The sequence below is a fragment of the Thamnophis sirtalis genome, unplaced genomic scaffold (genome assembly GCF_051295495.1).
Source record: "Thamnophis sirtalis isolate CommonGarterSnake01/CBP01778 unplaced genomic scaffold, rThaSir2_p1.2 scaffold_8, whole genome shotgun sequence".
NCBI lineage: Eukaryota > Metazoa > Chordata > Lepidosauria > Squamata > Natricidae > Thamnophis > Thamnophis sirtalis.
The window spans coordinates 31,222,020-31,233,735 of record NW_028261388.1 but is presented as its reverse complement, the minus strand read 5'-3'; the positions used below and the strand labels follow the sequence as shown (position 1 = coordinate 31,233,735).

Sequence of the window (11,716 nt, the reverse complement as noted above, 5' to 3'; positions counted from 1 at the left end):
TGTATTAAAAAATAACTGATATAAAGATATGATCCCAGTGCAAAGAACAAGAGGATTTCCAGATGTTGCTGAACAATTCCTAGTACCATTAGGTAACATTGTTAGTATTAAGTAATATAACCTAAGTATTCTAACCTAGCAAAATCTAGAGGTTCTCTGTAACTGGACTTGTATATTGTAAAGTGTATTCTCGGTGTTTTTTTCCTGTCTTAAAACATTTTACTTCTTAAGCAACCAATTGATTACATATCTTGTTCCCCACTTTAAATTGTAATTTAGTAAACAATCTAATGTTTCAATTTAGTAATAAATTTAATGTTAATGTTCAATTTAGTTAATGTTAATTTTTAACTAAAATGAAAGATAAAAAGGGACTAGTCCACCCTTCATAAAGGGGAACAATAAAATATGTGCAATTTTTCCAATTATTTACATGGAACTGTAGGAAGTTAGCACCCACCCCTCTCCTAGAAAAATGAAATATCCTAGGAAATATTGAAAAGGCAGAATATTATATTTCGCTGGATAAGAAATGGAGAAACATGTTTTTAGGCAGGAAACAGACTCACTCTTAATAGCCCTCATCTTTGTCAATGGCCCATTAAAATGCCTGAGCCAGTCTATTCTACATAACAAATATCTGCCCCTTCAGCTCCAGGGTGATGGGATTAAGGCATGATAGTATTAGCGCTTTACCCATCTCACCACAGGGCACCAAACTTGGACTCAAAACACATGGCCCCATGGGAGTCTGACAACCAACCAGAATTCATTTCTTACACAAGAACAGGAAACAGAGAGGTGGTGGCTGAACAGAGTATAAAAAACTCAGGAACTCTCAGCAAGCCCCTTCTTTTTCTTCTTCACTCAACATCTTGAAGCATGTGAGCCTTTTTCCCCAGGACCTCAAACCATGTGGTCCTGTGCATCATTAAAACCATCTTTCCAAGCAGCCTCCATGTTTCAAGTGTCTTTTCCCCCACTTGGAACTGAACCCAGAAGGACATTTCTTCCAACACAACAGGACTGTACCGATTGAATTCCTGCTATTGTAATTGTTTCTAAGTGATGAATGGTTCAAGAAAGTTGAGAAGATTATTTGTCCACTTTTTAAAAAAGACACAGAAACCAATTTTTCCATTCTCTTAAGAAAAAAAAAAAACCCAAATCTTTTCAAACCCTTATATGACTTATTATCTACAGAAGGTATCATTAAAGCTCGTTTTAACGTTAGGGATGCATATAGATTACACTCTTGATTTCAGCACTAGATAACGCAGGGTTTGGTCCCCTATCATTTCTGAAGTTTCCCCCCCTTTTTAAGTTTAATTTTTCTTTCTTTCTGGGTTTTGATGACCACAGACCAGCAACGCTTTCCTCTTACAATATCTGACAGAAAACGTACTGGAGAAATAACCTAATTGCCCTTTCGCTGCATAGATGCTTGCAGTTTTTCCTGCGGAGAGGCCTTAATTATTTCAATGCCCTGCAACAAGTACAATAAGGGGGAAAAACTGATGAATTCTTTTGAGTCAACTTTTAAACACGTGTTCCGCTCCTGAAAAGCCGCCCCTACAGAGACCAGGAACCGGAAGGCGAGTTTCTGAAGCCTTTTCATTTCAAACGGAGGCCTGAAAACCCGGCAGCGGAAGCGGCATGCTTGACTGGGGCGGTACCGCTGCTGCTGCTGCTGCTGCGTGTGGAAGAGGCGCTTGAGGTCGTTTGTTTGCGAGGTTCCTATCCGGGGCTTTATTCTTGTCATTTGCCGAAGGAAGCTTTCCCGTCTCTATGCTGGCCGCCTTGGGATTGACGCCGCCATTATGATGCCCGTCTTCAAAAGCAGCCGTCGCGACTTTGCCTTCGGGCCGTGGAAGCTAACGGCCGCTCGGACCCACATCATCAAGTCGGCCGATGCCGAGAGGTGCGATTGGGCGTGACTATTGGGGGTGGGGAGGGGGAGGTGGCGGCCCCTGTAAGAGAAAGGGGTGGGCGGTGGGCGCTTGCCTTGTGCTCGGCAAGCGTCACAAGAAAGCCGCTTGCTGCTTTTAGCCTGGTACAGATAGTCCTCGATTTACAACAGTTCTCTTCGTGACCGTCCAAAGTTGCAACAGGGCACTGAAAAAAGTGACTTATGGCCGTTTTTCACGACCGTTGGAGCCTCCCCATGGACACGTCATCAAAATTTCACATGCTTGGCTACTGATTCACATTTATGACAGTTGCGGTATCCCTGGGTTATGGGGTTGCCCCCTTTTGCAACCTTCTGACAAACAAAGTCAATGAGGAAACCAGATTCACTTAACAACTGCGGTGTTTCACCTAACAATTCTGCAAGAAAAGTTGTAAAATGGAACAAAACTCAGCAAGTTTCTCACTTAGCAACATAAATTTTCTGGCTCTGTGCTGTCAGTTAAGGGTGCTGAAGTTTGGAATTGTGCAGTCCAGGTTTGTAGTCATAGTTGCAGGAATAGTTTGGGTTGTTAAAGTAGCAGCTTCCCAAATATGAGGTGTACCATCCTTAGGGAGGTATAGGCAGAGTGCAGGGGAGCTGTGAAGAACCTTTGAGTTTCATAAATCTACCTCTGTCAAGATGTCATTGCTTCCCCCCCTCCACTTATTATTCATCTGTGTATATTTTGGTCTTTGATTTTTAGGGGAAGTGTGTACCTTAAGATTATACAAAAAAGAAGTGTGATGGTAAAATGTTGAAGAATCCCTGCTACAAATGCATGACAATTCCCCTCCCCCATTGTAATTCTGCCAAAGATTTGTAATAATATGCAGTAAATGGAAAGTTGAGACATGGCGAGTGCAGTCTACCACTAAGATATTGATCCCCCCCCCTGCTTCTTATCTACAGAGTTAGCAGTGAAGTATTTAGTTTAGTATGATTAGTGGTTTCTTTGTAGAATACTTTTCAGACTTTTAAAATTAAGCTGTTTTGTTAGACAATTCTATAAAATCACAGTTTCTCTTAACTGATATCCCCATATCAATCTATTTTCAATATACTGTACTTTTCACTCTGTAGCGATGCTCTTTCTAAATATATGAATAACTTTGTATATATGTTTTTGTGTCTATTTCCTCTTGTATTTGACAAACCGTATTAGATTGCTGTTTTGATTTTATATTTGTTATTAGAATTACGTACTAAATACACAGAATTTTTACCTTCCATCATCCCTAAGAGTGACTCACAGCTGTCTAGGATTTGGGGAGAAAAGAGGGAAGCCATCCATCTGCTAATTTCAAATATGTAATAAATGTATACTAAAATAGTCTATGGTAAAATAGACATCTTTATTTTAAATTATAAAATTAAATTATAAAATCAGCTCCAAAATAATCTAATCTTGTGTCTGTGTAGGTTAGCTGAAGAACTGCACATGCCATGCGTTCCAGAAATGATGTTTGGTGACAATATCCTAAGAATTCAGCATGAACTGCTCTTTGGCATAGAGTTCAATGCAACTGATGCTTTAAAATGTGTAAATAACACCCAAGGAATGGTTAAAGTTGCTTGTGCAGAAGAGTGGCAAGAAAGCAGGTAATAGCATATTTATTTGTGGGTTTTTTTAAATAGTATAGCTTGATGGGCACTAAGGAATGATTTTGGAAGCTGTGTAATCCTTCAGATCTGATTCTCCAAACTGCTTCAGTTCTTATACTTATCTGAAATTCTTTTAAAGCAATTATTTGTATTTATGTTGTCCATTTGATATGTGATCTTGACAGTTATTTAGCCTTCCTTTTTTCCTATGTATTCTATGAATGGTACTTGTACTTTTAAAAATTAATCTTTTATCTTTACCTTTAAATATTTTGAAATTATGGTTAATCTGTTAACTCTGAAGCACATGTGGTCTTGCACAAATATAATTGTATAAATATATCAGATTGTCTGATGAAGAATCCTGATGAAATATCCAATATTTTGCTTCATCTTTGAACAGCTACCATATGATCCTATACATGTTATTTCTGGGTGATTGAAACTGAATTTACTTCCAGGTCACAATGCACATAATTATAAGAATAAGCATAAAAGCAGGAAGAAGTGAAGGGGGCTACGTTGCTTCTGTAGTAAAGATTTTTTTTTAATAGTATTAAAAAATACTGCAATGTCTTTACCACATTTTCTCTCTTAGCACATTAAATCTATCAGTTTACAGATGCATATTGATTTATAGAATCATCTTTGATGTATTTTGTAAAATAGATGTGTAGCAATACTTTTTGCCTGGTCCTGTATCTAATATGCTATATTTGTCTTTTCCTGTAGGTCGGAGCCCGAACACACAAAGGAAATTGTTAAACCATATGATTGGACTTACACAACAGACTATAAAGGAACTCTGCTTGGTGAAACACTAAAGTTAAAAGTATGATTGTGATGGTCAACTATTTGCAAGAATGAATTTGTTGAACAGTTGGCGAATCAATTATATAAGAAAGAACATTTAATTTTTACTGTATTGTTCTAGGTTTCTTCCACAACAGAACATATAGATACAGAAAAGTTAAAAGCCAAAGAACAGATAATGTTTTTTGAAGAAGTGCTCTTGTTTGAAGATGAACTTCACGATCATGGGGTTTCAAGTCTGAGTGTCAAAATTGTGAGTCCAGTAATCTTTTACATGCTTCTTCCATAATTGTATAAAATGCAGAAAAATACAGAATTGAGAGATTCACAAAGTTAATATTCCTTAAATTTGTTTCTTTGGGCCGTTTTCCTGTTTAAATTTCAAATAATCTTTTATTTACTTGGAATTATATAATTAAATAATTAATTAAATGATATGAGGATATAAATGAGTCATTGCCAACATGCAAAATATTGATTTTAAGATGATGCAGGAAACACTTTCTATACAAAAATTTATATAATACACACACTACCTGTATACTAAAAGTAATATCATCGTTGCTGACATTTTCCCAGACTTATAAAAATACAAAACTGATAAATTTTCCTGATCATGTATTTATGCCTGCAGGAAATTAAGATCTATTAAGATTATCTTCTTAAAAGTTATTGGAAATGTAATACTATTGACTAATGTAGGCTTTTAAGACATTTATCATGTTTTTAATTACCTGTTAGAGTAATCTATTTTAAATGTGTGCAAGTGCAAATTATTCTTGCTATGTTTGACAGAGAGTAATGCCTTCCAGTTTTTTTGTGCTGTTGAGGTTTTTCCTGCGAGTTGATGGAGTTCTTATTAGGATGAATGATACAAGAGTTTATCATGAGGTAAGAAAATCTTAATGTGAACATTTGGTTGAAAAATTCATAAAAACGGGGTATACCTTGATGTGAACTGACATTTTATTTGCTAATAAACGTACACTATTGTCTCTAATTTTAGAAATATGATAGTTGCAGCTTTGTTAGCCGTTTTTTGTATAACCAGTTGAATAGACTTCTATAAATCCCAAAGATCTCTCTGCCTTGTTCTCTGTACCTGGCTTTTGTTGAGTAGGCCTAAAAATATTAGGAATGAGATATGCCGCTATTAGTTTTTTAATTTATATAGTGTCTGTAGTACAATTATTGTAATACTGTGTACATTCCATCTGTACAGTATATTTTAAAATACAAATATTCAGTATATAGAAATATACTACCCAAGTACATCCTGTATGGATCTTACCAGATTTAAGATGGCATGTGGATCCACATATGTTATTTCCAGCATGAATGTAGTTGGCTTATTAGTATCTGTAAATAATACTAGATTTACAGCATCTTTATTGGATATCATAACAGGATTCTTTGTTAGTGTTGCAATAGACAACTTTTGTACTACAGAAATTTCATTTTATTTGAAACAATATGTACATATTAAATCTGTTTCACTGTTATGAAAATACAATTTATCTGCTTTCTTTTTAATAGGCCAACAAATCATACATATTGCGGGAATATACTTCTAGGGAAAGCAAAGTATCAAATCTAAAGGTATTAATATTTTTGAAAAATAGAAATATATATTCTACCTGATATCTTAAAACTTCTAGTTATATTCTATTGAGATTACTGAGTGGGTCCATTTGTATGACTTGAACAATTCAACCATTTCCTCTTCTAGTTTGTTTGCTTTTGTGTAGCAACTGGCATGCCACATGGCCTCCTGCCCCGTTGTGGCTGCGAGCAAGCAGAAGTGGGTCTCCTGTACATGAAAGAAAAATAAGGCATCCCCCCCCCAATAAACCTTACTGCTTATTTTGGAGTAAAATATATATAAGACCGGGTCTTATTTTTGGGGAAACACTGGTAGTAGCTCTTCATTCTTGTGACCACTCAAGTGTATTTGTGTGTGCAGGGCTAGTATTTATTCAAAAGATTCAACTTTATTTCCTGTTGTAATTATTTATTCCATTATTTAATCTCAGGCACACAGCTGAACCTCTAAAATTATATAACATGGGAAAAGATTTGGTAAACAAATTCTTACAATTCATATGATTCTGTTTCTAGTCAGTGGTGTATATTGCTATTGTGACATTAATACTAAATGTCTATTGCCATCACTATTCCTTCGGTCTACTGGCTGTGGAACAGTGCATGCTAGGCATTGAGGCTCATTTCTGCTCTCAATCACCTCACAAAATTCCAGAAATTCCTGTTCTAGCACACCACTATCCGTAGTGTAATAATTTGTTATGTAGCACAATTTCATTCCGAGTTGTAAATGCAAATTGGGAGACCATATAAATAAGTAAGCAATTTCATTTCACTTTTCTGTAGCTGTCCGGTTTTCAGAATAGAAGAGGAGGAAACATTGGAAAGCAAAAATCTGTAATTAAAAGAATATTTGCCAAACATGTTAATGTAACATTAACCTACATTTATATTTAGATATACTTTCTCTTTTGTTGCTCTCTAAATACTGATCTCTCTCCTATTTCAAGCACATTCCCCCAACACTGTTCACGGATCCTAATGAGATTGCCCAGTATTTGCCTGTCCAGGAACATATTTGTGAGAAGCTGGAATTTCCTGAGAACTCATGCCATGAATCTGCAGCTGCACCAGAAGGCACTTAATGAGATCGGCATAATCTGATGAACTTGATATAGATCCTGTTCTTATCTTCTTGGCCCTTAGCAGTGAAGATGATGGGTAAAGAGGCCTGGCTAAAATGTCTGTAGCCTTGGAAGTTTTTCCTGTACCTTCATTGTGTCTCTGTTTTGAAAATGCTCTGATGTAATAGGAAACTGCTGTTTCTGATATTGGAGATTAAGATCCCAAATCAGGATCACTTATATTAAAGTATGCAACATTTCAAGAAACTGCAGAGATGTTCAAAAATCAAAACAACACAATAGTCCTTCATAAGCGCAGTAACTTTTAAGGATGTTGTTTTAACATAGTCTTTTGTTATAAAAGGACTTGTGTTTCATATAGTGTGAAAGAAAATAATTATGTTTCTTCTCTAGGTTAAATTTGATTACTTTGTTGAAGATCATTGATGCTTGAAATTTCAGTTCATTACATTTAATGTATATTGAATGGTATTCTTAATAATCCTCATTTGCTTGCTGCCTGTCTTATCAGATATGAGCTTTGTTACATTCTAAACAAAGCTAAATCATTCATTAATTGTAAAACAAACAAGCTACATAATAAGTTGACTAAGTACAGATAACAATAGGATCCATTTTTGCCTGATTCCTACCATTTGGTCATAAATTAGATGTTAATATGGTATCATAGATTAAAATTGTTAATGCTCCTTCTTGTCAACCTGAAGTTACCTCCTTTTAAAAAAATTGCAAGTTTATATTGATTACATTGTTAACAAAAAGTAAACTCATAATATTTGTAACAATATAAAATACTAGTATTGGCTATTGCAACTCTGACAGACATGCATACTTTCAGTTATCAGTATTTTTGATAAAAATTATTGCACATATATTTATAAAATAGTTATCAAACTGCACCATTCATATATTTCTTATAGAAGATAAACTGAACTGTTGTAGAGAAGTTGTTTCATCAGTTTATTTCTAAAACTTATTTTCAATTCCTACATTTTGGTATATCCATCCTCTTATATTTGACACAGGGAAAATAATATTTGAGATTTGGTAATAACAGAATAATAAATTTTAGGTTTGTTTTCATATATTATAGTCTCATACAAATTCTCAGTCTGATACAGTGTAAATACATACATTTCTCTGATATGATTTTTCTTATCTATTGCCTCAAGAGAGAAGAATTTGAAAATCAATAAGACTGCTTGTTTCATCCTTTTTTATTCTGTGTTTCAATTTTCTTACTTGAAAAAGCCAAATAACTAACCCTTTCAGAAGTACTAATATAAGGCAGTCTAATTCAGTGTCCATTAAATTAGCAACAAATTGCATTGGGCCTTATGTAGTCAGTGTGTTAAGATATTGGTTAGCTTCTAGGTTTTTAAACTTTACTAAGCCTTACCTGAAACAACATTGGATGTTCACTACTTTAACATAGATGCATAGCTAAGAAATCAGCCAGGCAGGGATTTGTTTTGTTTTGAAAAAGAGTATTTTTCCCAAATACATATGTTGACTACATAATTTATTAAGAAAAATACATCAATCCTATATTTTGAGAGAGCTTTAACTGTTTATACTTCATAGCTAGTTATGCTTGTAGTCATATAACAAAACAGAACTGATGATTAGACTACAAAAGTGATTGGGATAAAATAGAAGAAGAAACAAGCAAAAAGATTTCAAAAACAAGGGCAAACAACACTTAACAAATATAAAATTAGTCATATTTTAAAAAATTTCAAGAAGCTAAATTTATTCTATTTGTCCTACAACAATAGTTGCATATAACAGACCAGAAAGGGAGAGAAAACTGGATCCTTATCCCTGGATCCTTATCATGCATGTTCTACTTGACATTTAACAGTAGTGAAATCTCCTGTGTGGGATTTGTTCTTGTAAACATTTCTTTGTGAAATTAACCAAATTCATACCTTCAAAAGGTACAATATACCATCAATATTTACAACTTTAAAGTTAATGGAAGCTATATTGTATATCCCTTCATTTCAATAGCACTTGTGCAGAACTATTGGCTAAAGTTGTACTCTTGTAAGCATGAAAAAGGCTTATATTGTTTAGTCAGAAACATGTAATGGGTTTGTGTTCAGTCACAAAATAAAAAAGTTGCATTTAGCATCTCACTTTCATTTTAGATATTACCATAAGAAAGGGGTTTTTTAACTTAAAAAAATATTTTCTTCAAGTTGATTTTCTTCAGATTTGTTGGCATGTAATTCCTGTAATAGAGAATCAGTTTGGTGTAATGGTTAAAGTATCAGGCTAGAAATTGGGAGACATGAATTCTGGTTCCAGCTGGGTGACCTTAAGCTGGTCACTTTCTGTCCATGCTAGGAAGGAAGCAATGGTAAACCACTTTTGAAAAACTGCCAAGGAAGCTACAGGGACATGTCCAGCCAGTCTCTGAGAATTGGACACAATGGAATGGAAGAAAAAATTTGTTTTAAGAGTCAGGTTGATCTTTAAGCTTTAATTGACTTGCTCCTTGGCTGTCCATGGAGAAGAAACTTTTAACTCACGAACTTCTAAGTGAGTTAAGATGATCAATATTCTTTTGCTTACTGGATGTTCTCAACAAGCCTAGACAACTTGGTGAAGAGTCATTGATGGGGAAGGCCTTACGTTACTGCCAACCATACCTTAATTCCAGAATGGTATTCCATTCCCTGGTTTGTCATCATTTTACCCTGCTGGCTAGAGTAGAATTGAGTTTAATATCCTCTGGAGAACTCTTGCTTAATTGTAGCTAACCTAGTTCTACAATATTCAAATAGTTATTGATAAGAATTTATGCAATATGTGAAGGTAGGTTACACTAAGTATGGAAAATCACCATACTTGTTTCTCCCATACACGTCATTAATATATAATTATGCTAGAACTATTGATTACATCAAGAGGAAAACTCACACCATCATTGATGGGTGTTGAAGAGACTCAATGGGATTTCAGCTACAGTGTTGCATTTGAACATTGAAAGTACTGAATGTTTTTCCGGTAGGACTGGTCTATCAGGGCAGCCTGATCTACCCAATTATGGGGCGGAGCATACTGCTTCAGCTTTCACCTTTCAGCCCCAATCCAGAAGCCTTCACAGGCAGTCGCTTTCGCGCTAAACTATTTTTGTGTTGAATTTAAGTTTACCGACAAACATTTCGGTTCGCATCCCAGAAGGGTACACAGCTAGCTGATGATAGCTAAAAAGCTTGAAATAGTTCTATACTAGTCACCCTTTATTTCTTTGTCAGTAAACATAAATTCAACATTGAAAGTACTGCACACATTTTATCTATTTTCCTTGGACTCTGCTTCAATTTTCAGATAAAATTGAAGATAAAAACATTAAAAATATGAAGGGACTCCATAGGAAAAATCCATTCAGCGTGGGAATAGAGTATTACAGTATATTAAAGCTAAGCATGGCTTAGTAACCCTGTGTTCTTACTTTCCTTCAGTATGACATAATAAATCATGAATATGTAAAATGAACAATAATTTTGTCTTGGAGTATAACCTTATTGATAATTTGTTGGATAATCCATTATTGTGATTGTCACCAATGGAGAAAAATTTTATATTACAGCAGTAATGGTGTAAATTTTTGATGCTAGTAGTCTCACTAAAGAATATAGAGGTGTCCATCACATTATTCCCTTCAGGGTAAATAATTTTAAGCAAAGCACAGAAAAAGGTAAAAAAATAGCAAGTTTCTGTAGTCCTCTCCCCTAATGTTCTATCCCATTGCCTCTCCAGCAGTATCTGCTGCCAAACCTAGAAGAAAAGCTCTTTTCCATATACCTGCTGACGTATTTTTAATACTGTACTTTAATTCCACCAAATCTATGTAACAGCTTGCTTATGATTCTTTAAGGAGTTCAAACTTTTTATTTTTTGCTGTAATTGTCTATATGCCTAAACTGAGCATGTAGTCAGACCATCAAGAAGAAAAGCATCCTTGACTTTTTGCACATAAAAATCTCATGTCACTTTGTCCTTCCACAATGTAGTAAGAAAAACAAGTTAACACTAGGTTATACGAACATATGGTTTTGAACAATGCAGAGTCCTCTTGAATAAAAGAGTTTATAAATTCATAAATATCACTTCGTAAATGTTTTATTTTTACAGATCCTTATTTTATCATAGCTGCTTCTACCATAACTTAATCACTGTTTATTGTTTCAAATCTAATGGAATATTGAAAATAAATGATATACAGTAAAGTACATTTGGAACTCTGTCAGTGGGGTAAGTCTCCCAAAACAGAATGGGAGCAAATTTGGTTCAGGGGGAGAAACTGATAAAAAGTATGAATATGAATATATCCCAATAAATAATGCAACATACAGAAATAATACATCAACCTTTTGCTCTCATTTCATAACATTCCAAGTCAAAATCAGTGTAATAATTGAAACCTAAAACCAATGTTTCATTTTCTTAAATTTTGAGAAAAGTCAAAAAAAGTTTCTAACTAGAAATAAAAACTAAAACAGTCAATTTTGCCATCCCTCCTAACTCCATCACCTTTACCATCCATTGTGAGAAGTGTGTCTCTCTTCATTTTTGTAGTAATATAAGATTCTTCCTGCTCTAAAAATAGATAATAACAACATTCCAAATTTCCTTTCTAGTTGTTTATCCA

The 11,716-nt window shown here is 34.6% G+C and overlaps 1 protein-coding gene across 1 annotated transcript; it reads left to right on the top strand.

Annotated features, from left to right (window-relative positions):
• The first annotated feature begins 1,664 nt into the window (after positions 1 to 1,664).
• On the top strand, positions 1,665 to 9,186 carry TIPRL (TOR signaling pathway regulator). The gene is made up of 7 exons (XM_014069307.2): positions 1,665 to 1,921; positions 3,371 to 3,550; positions 4,286 to 4,385; positions 4,488 to 4,619; positions 5,162 to 5,257; positions 5,903 to 5,965; positions 6,919 to 9,186. Exons 1-7 carry the CDS (start codon positions 1,821 to 1,823, stop codon positions 7,051 to 7,053), a joined length of 807 nt encoding a protein of 268 aa, XP_013924782.2. The 5' UTR covers positions 1,665 to 1,820; the 3' UTR covers positions 7,054 to 9,186.
• The last annotated feature ends 2,530 nt before the right edge of the window (positions 9,187 to 11,716 follow it).